General features: G+C 33.0%; 1 protein-coding gene across 4 annotated transcripts; it reads left to right on the top strand.

Moving 5' to 3' along the window:
• The first annotated feature begins 325 nt into the window (after positions 1–325).
• LOC114173996 (probable protein S-acyltransferase 4) lies at positions 326–5,978 on the top strand. Of its 4 annotated transcripts, none has more exons than XM_028058726.1 (6): positions 336–1,050; positions 1,702–1,890; positions 2,509–2,817; positions 3,629–3,844; positions 4,622–5,190; positions 5,577–5,978. In XM_028058726.1, exons 1-5 carry the CDS (start codon positions 958–960, stop codon positions 5,153–5,155), a joined length of 1,341 nt encoding a protein of 446 aa, XP_027914527.1. In that variant the 5' UTR covers positions 336–957; the 3' UTR covers positions 5,156–5,190; positions 5,577–5,978. The 4 variants fall into 4 exon arrangements, with proteins under 4 accessions (XP_027914543.1, XP_027914519.1, XP_027914527.1 ...); XM_028058734.1 differs by lacking the exon at positions 5,577–5,978 and having other exon boundaries at positions 340–1,050; positions 4,622–4,865; positions 4,938–5,521; XM_028058718.1 differs by lacking the exon at positions 5,577–5,978 and having other exon boundaries at positions 335–1,050; positions 4,622–5,521.
• Positions 5,979–7,435: the final 1,457 nt, after the last annotated feature.

Below are 7,435 nucleotides of genomic sequence, written 5' to 3'. Positions count from 1 at the left end.
ATCTTACATGTGACTTGTTTTTTCAGTACCATGAGTTGGCCTTTTGCTTTTTCGACATTTTTTTCATTTCTTAAAAATAAATATGATTTTTTTATTCATCGTGTAAGTTTTTATTTTATTGCAAATGGCTTTATTAATATTTATACTTATGAGAAAAATAATACACAGAGAACATTTTTTTTTTCAGAAGAAGGTTGTTAGGAAGATTTAATGATAAACTATAAATAAATATTTATGAGTGTTACTTAATCGATAATTTTCATGATTGGTGATGTATTTTGGAAACAAAAAAGGAAAAAACACATTGGTATGACAGCATTTAAGAATGTTGTGAGCAACGGAAAAGGAAAGGTTGTAGTGTTGTAATGTAACAGAAAAAGAAACATTACGCGCGTAAAAGCCGCGAAGGATTGGGAAATCCGTCCGAGAACACCCCCGAAGCTGTCAGCACTTTGGATTCGAAGGAGAAAGGGAGAAAGAGAAAGAAGAGAAAACAAAAAAACTTAGAGAAGAGGGAGAGAGAGAGAGAGAGAGAAAGAGAAGAAAATAATAATAAGAAAAGGGAAGAAAAGCTAAGAAACTTTGAGCGAGGATTGATTAGAAAAGGATCATGGAGATTGTCATCTTCCAATGATCCCTTCAACCCCACAATTTTTCTTGTTTGGATTTGCTGTCACAGCTTGATTCTCAATTGCTGCCATTCCATACATCTCTTTGTTTTCTCTTTCTCTCTCTCTCTCTTTCTCTCTGATTATCTCTATCTCTTCTTCTCTCTCCTCTTTTTCTCTCTTCCATCTGCATTGTCCCTTTCCACTGCAGAAGGAGGCTCGTAGGAGGAAAGCCAGAACATTTTGGATTTTTAAGAGGATTTTTTTTTCTGGGTCGGGACTTGAATTGGGTTTATGGGTTTTGACAAGGAAAGAGTGCAGTTTGGGTGACACACGAGGTGCTGCTGCCATGGCTGGAAACAGAAATCCAGAAATCGGGGCTTCTCCTAGCAATGTGGGTCAGCAACAAAGGAGGGTCTATCAAGTTTGGAGGGGAGGCAACGTGAGATTATATCTCAACTTTTGTTTTGAATTGGTTTTCATGTCTCACAACTGGATTGTGTTTGGTCATGATTCAATCTTTGTTTGAATTGTTGTTCATGTTTATCTATGCTTCAATTATGTTTTGTTGATTTTTTTCTTAAAGAATAGATTGCTTGTTGGGTTATGATTCAATATCTTTTTAGTTGTGGAATGTTTCTTCCAACATGATGAATGTTGCTTTTGGTCGTGAATTTCAATTGCATCGATGCTTGCTTGATCGCTTTAGAATAGGACAAAAATTAATGCTTGCAAATCGGGGATTAATCTTGTGTAATCATTTTTATGTAAATGTGAATCCGTGATTTTTTCTCTTTATTTGCTTTTTTAATCGGCAAATGTGAATCGATGACGTTTTGATGATTTTAAGCTATTGATGTACCGGTGCAACTTCAATGGGAACACTTTTCTTTTGGTCAAAATTTCATTTCAGTAGATGAATTTGACATGGCTGTGGATTTTTTAAGCTTCTATATGTCTACCATTTGGAAGTTTTTACCTTGATGTTTTGGGCTGAAAAGTAATAGAATATTATGTAGATGTGATTGGATATCTTGCAGCAATAACAAGCATGTTATACTTTACTAATTCTTCTTTGTTTGACTTTTTTCAGAAGTTTTTCTGTGGTGGGAGGGTGATATTTGGTCCAGATGTAGCTTCCCTGTTTCTTACAACATTCCTAATTGCTGCACCTGCAATTGCATTTTGTGTAAAATTATATCTTCTAATCAAGAAGAATGATGACCTTTCTCATGAATTTTGGTTTCCTGTAGTGGTTGTGGGTGGAGTTCTCACTGTTTTGGTAAATACCATTGGCATTTAATTCCTGGAGAGTTTACATACATAAACTAGTTGTCATCTTATGCATCTTTCTACCATTTTCTCTTGTGTATTGTCTTTTTCCAGCTACAGAATGGTAATCCAATTTTGAAATATGCATAGTTTATACACATTGGGTTATCTGATACGTAAGCAAGACAAGATATTTAAGGATCCACTTATTTTCTGAACTTTAATGTCATGTAAGTAGTTTGTGTCTGCTTAAATAAGGGCAAAGGGAATATACTTCTATCTCTTTAGTTTTGACAAAATATATAGCTTTTTCCCCAACGTCAAATACTTTTGTCAATTTTGAAAGACCAAGTTTCCTAAAAACTGAAGCCATCTGGTAAAAGCCAAATAATGTTTCACGTCTCCAACATCAAGAAAAAAAATATAAAACATACAAGAGAAAAAAGAACATTCTGACTAATATTAATGTCAGAAGTATCCATAAATATAATGGTGTCACTTCATTTTCATACTCATGATTGGTTTATCCTTGTTCCCTTCTCATTTTATTCTTTCATCATAGCTTATAGGATCAGCATTCCTTTCTTATTTTGAATATAAAAGCTGATATGTCTGATAACTCATGCAGGATTTAATTTTCCTCCTCATGACTTCTGGGAGAGATCCTGGAATTGTTCCTAGAAATTCAAGACCTCCTGAATTTGATGATACATTTGATATACCTACCCCTTCCATGGAATGGATTAATGGCACAACCCCTCATCTGAAACTACCTCGAACTAAAGATGTTATTGTTAATGGACACATAGTGAAAGTAAAGTTCTGTGATACGTGCTTGCTTTATCGCCCTCCTCGTACTTCTCATTGTTCTATATGCAACAATTGTGTCGAGAGATTTGATCATCACTGTCCCTGGGTTGGTCAGTGCATTGGAACGGTAAGTCCACTATACTGTAACAAGTGAAGTTTCAAACTTTCAATGAGATATTGTTACATGTTTTTATCCAAATTTCTTTTATGCTACTGGGATATCAGTTGAAAGCTGAATAAACTTGAAAGTAAGCAATACTGTTCTTCTGATCTATTTGATGACTACATCACAAGTGAGTGATGTTAGTATGTGTCTATAATTGCCATGACATCTATGTTCTGCAATGTTACAAATTTTTCTAAACACTCCAAAAATAGATATAATCAATTGCACTAAAACGGTACAATTGAATCTGTCTGGATTATGTTATTTTCTTATTCTGTGAGAAAAAATATGAAGACCTCTTTGATCTGTGTGCTATTCCTTTTTGAAAGTTTGTCTGATTAGAGTGATGATCACCTTAGATTGAGTGACATAGTACTCAAATATCAGTTCATATAAAGTTGAAAACTAGTTTTGCAATATCCTCTTGATTATTTGACACATTGCTTAACATTGAGATGGATAATTTAATTTACATTTATCGTGTAATGTTTCCGTGATCTTCTTAAAATGTTTTCATTGAAAACTACTAATTTCTTATACAAGCTGCTAGTATGTGGTTGTAGTTTTCTTGGTCAATAACATTTCCTCAAAAGCTGAGAAATTAAATTCCTCGGAGTAATACCAATGTAGAAATTGTAAACTCGTCTTCTTTTTGGAGACCCGTCTTCCTTGGCTTCATTTGTTAGAAACAGAAACATGTTTTTTTTTTATACTGCCCAAATGTCTACTTCATTTCAGTTCTTGAACTAACAGTTCTCTGACATAATTGCAGCGTAACTATCGATACTTCTTCTTGTTCATTTTGACATCAACCATTTTGTGCCTATACGTCTTCGTGTTCACTTGTATCAGTATTTCCCGGCAAAATTTTTGGAGGACAATATCACGTGATTATATAGCAGATTTTCTGATGATATACTGCTTTATAGCTGTTTGGTTTGTTGGTGGCCTCACAACTTTCCATTTCTATCTCATTTGTACAAACCAGGTGATTATTTTACTTCACAAAAATATGAAACAGCTCTTAACCCTTTCTTATTCAGTAGTTGCTAATTTTTTTAGCATCAAATTACTAACAGGAACATATAATTTAGCTGGATTTATTGAAGAGAAATTGTTTGGTACAAGAAAAAAAAAACTAGAAGTTTAGGATTTTTAATTAATGTTTAAGTGACACACTGCTTTTGGTACAACAAACTACAAGTTTACTGGTTATAAATAAGATGAATATGAATAAGAAGAGGGTGAAATAAATTTAATAATGACTAAAATGATCAAAATTTTATGTTTTACTGATATTTTCATGTTCAAGATAGCTTCTTTTTCTTTCTACTTGAAAGTGACTCTGCTGATTAGAGTTGAGTTTAATAAGCAGCTTACTGGGACACTTGTATGCAATGTTCTTCACTTGTCCACATGGCCATTATTTTTGATCCATTGTTTGCTTAAATTTAGATTGTTGTTTACTGGTTGAAGTTTGTAACGGATAAAAGATAAAGCTTTGAGCTTTCTGTTTGTAACGGATAAAAGATAAAGCTTTGAGCTTTCTGTTTTAGTGGGTACCTGTTGTACAGTTGGTGAATTGCTTGTTGATCAAACTCTATAAGTAGTTTGATCTCGCTTTCTATAAGAAGTGGATTTGATGCTTTTTCAAGTTTCGATAATCAATGATTTTTGTCTTCTGTGTTAAACATTGTTTTCTCTTTTACAATCTTTGTCCATAATGTTTACATAAAATTTGTTGTTTTTTGTTGTTGTGGTGCAGACAACTTATGAGAACTTCCGATATCAGTATGACAAAAAGGGCAACCCATTCAATAGGGGATCATGCAGAAATATAAATGAAACACTTTGTTCGAGGATTCCTGGTTCGAGGAATAACTTCCGAGCATTTGTTGTGGAGGATGAACACATGATGGTGGGATCGGTGACTCCAAACATTGCACATGGAATCTTGACCCCAAAGGAGAAAATTGACCTTGAAATGGGATCTATGCGTGCAGAAGATGGTCGTTTACCTATTCCTGAACTTCTGCGAAATTTTGATTTTGATAATTTTGATGATGACATGAAGTTTGCAGATGAGGGGCAGCCGTCTTTCGATCCGTTCTACAGCATTGAGGATGATGCAAAAGGCTCCACACGAACATCCAATGCAACGGTTTTGAATTTCCAAAGCATAAGTGAAGATGAAATGGAAGAGTATGTGCAAAGCTCCCATGCTGGAGGAAGAACCAGAGACTCTGCTCAAAGACACATTACTTCTGATGGAACTAATAGCTGGAATCAATCACATTAACCCACAATGCCAGCTTTTAGTTTTTATGCATAGAGGTTGTCTTCTCACTCTTCATCCTTGTTTTTTCCGGAAAATTTTGGGATGCTCCTGGATGAGATGTTCCTTAAGCTTCATCATTTTCAAAAGTGTATATTCTGACATGAGATAAAGTAAGGTGGTTGGTTCTAAAACCATACTTAAATTCAGTTAAAGTGCATTTCTTATGAAGTAATTGCTATGGAGTTGTTGTTCCAGTTTAACCAATGATTTGAAGTTTGAGTCCTGAGCATGATACTGTGCTGAATTATGCTGTCTGTAATGTTCTCATCTGATTCAAACAGGACTGTCTCCAATGAAGGATACTGTGGTTTTGTACAAAAAGAGAAAGTGATTTTAGTTTCACTATTAAGACATTTCCTTCCTTGACTGGCCTTTGTTTCAGGTTTGGTGCTGGTGAAGTAAAACACTGAGGATAGTTTGGTTCCTTCCATCCACACTTGCAGCAATTTGTGGTTTTGTAAGAATTTTCAATGTGCTGACTCATGCAAGTTCATTGATGCTATTCATGCTGGAAATGGGGAGATTGAGCTTGCACTTTTCTCTCTCATTTTAGCATAAAAGTGTGGCAAGTGTTTGTTTTAAGCTGTAAATGCCAATTGCATTCAAAATAATGCAGAAAGATTGTCTGGCTAAGTTTATGATAGGTGCTCCTTCTGTGCCTGTCTCTTCCACTCAATCCTCTGTCTAGATCTCTAGATTTTATGATTTTTTATTTACTTTAGAAATTTAGATTTGCTGTAAGTAGTGCACTCATTTCATTTTGTAACAATTGTGTTTTTCTCTCCTTAGGTCATCGCTAGATAGGTTTCAATGCCATTCACTTAACAAAGTTAGAATCATGTCATCCTAAAACTTTTTTTGAGGGAACCTCCGGCTTAATTAAAATTAAATCTAGGATTAGAAAAAGAAAATACTAGTCCAGATTCTTTACTGAATTTTTTCTGTTTTTACAATCTGTTAGAACATTAAAAATATATTATTTGATATTTTTAAAAATATTAATATATTTTAAAACATCAAATAACATATTTTAAAAACACAACAGAGAAATAACACATAAAAATCCAATAGAGAATCTAAGTTTTATTTTATTAAACTCACAATACTTATTTTTGACTCAGTGAACCTATTCTTTTATGAAAAGTATTATCAAACTCTTTTGAATACCTTTATTGCTTACTAAAATTTATTGAAAGTCACAAGTTTTTTAGGAATGTCACTTATTTAATAAATTAATTTATGATTTTTTATAAATTTTAGCTAATGTTAGAGTAGTAGTTACCCCCTCCTTTATAGATGGAGAGTTAGAAGTAAGTGAAAGTGTGCACTGTTATTTTGCTTAGAGTATTTTCTTTTTCTAGATTTTCTAAAACTATATCTACATTTTATAATTTCTACCCCCATTACAACAATCTCTATTATGAGGTACTTAAATACAACGTTCTTAAAATAAATGTAATGTTTGTGTAAAATTTTGAAAAATTGGAATGAAAATATAGCATGAGAAAACATTTATTGGTGTGATTACTCTTTTGCTTTCTCAAACATATTTTATTTTAAGATGTGGTACTGACAATTAAGAAAAAAAAAAGACAATATCATATCCAAAAATTTGTTATATTATCCCAAAGTTGTATATATTATCTTTACTCAAAACGAAGATATTGTATAGTTTCTTTCGATTTTTAATGTTAAATACACTGAAAATACAAAAAGAAGGGAATTTCTGTGGTCAAGCTTTTGTTTTACATTTGTGCTTTTGTTCCATTGGCCAAGTTTTGTGTGGTCTTTATTCATGTTTGTAGGCTCTGTCTCTCAACAACTGCTATTGGTGCTGTCTTTGCGCCCATAGAAAAAAAAATCAGTGTTTTATAGATTTATTTGATGACTTTGATACAACACTTTTATTTTTGTTGCAACGTAGCACAATTTCTTGAACAAAAATTAAAATAAAAAATTAACAACCATTTTTTAAAGAATTATATTATTCACATAACACTTTTTTTTTCTGATTTTCTGTGTAATTGTTTGTGTAAAAATCACAACCAAACAATCATAAAGAAGTATCCAATCTTAAAAGAAAAGCCACAGGCTGTGATCTACATGTAATCATCACAACCAATCATAAAGCAGGAAGAAGCTTACACCACCTGCCACGTGTCAAGTTTCAATTAAACTTCAAAGATTTCATTGGATGAGATTCTATCACACCCAATCCAAGTTATAACATCATTGGTTCTT

This window comes from Vigna unguiculata, chromosome 1 (assembly GCF_004118075.2).
Source record: "Vigna unguiculata cultivar IT97K-499-35 chromosome 1, ASM411807v1, whole genome shotgun sequence".
NCBI lineage: Eukaryota > Viridiplantae > Streptophyta > Magnoliopsida > Fabales > Fabaceae > Vigna > Vigna unguiculata.
Note: the sequence above shows the minus strand (reverse complement) of the source record. Positions and strands in the feature narration are given on the sequence as shown.

Coding starts and splice junctions, on each gene's coding strand:
- LOC114173996 (XM_028058726.1), top strand. CDS start 958: ATGGCTGGAAACAGAAATCCAGAAATCGGGGCTTCTCCTAGCAATGTG. Junction 1,891..2,508: donor GTGGAGTTCTCACTGTTTTG/GTAAATACCATT, acceptor TAACTCATGCAG/GATTTAATTTTCCTCCTCAT. Junction 2,818..3,628: donor TTGGTCAGTGCATTGGAACG/GTAAGTCCACTA, acceptor ACATAATTGCAG/CGTAACTATCGATACTTCTT.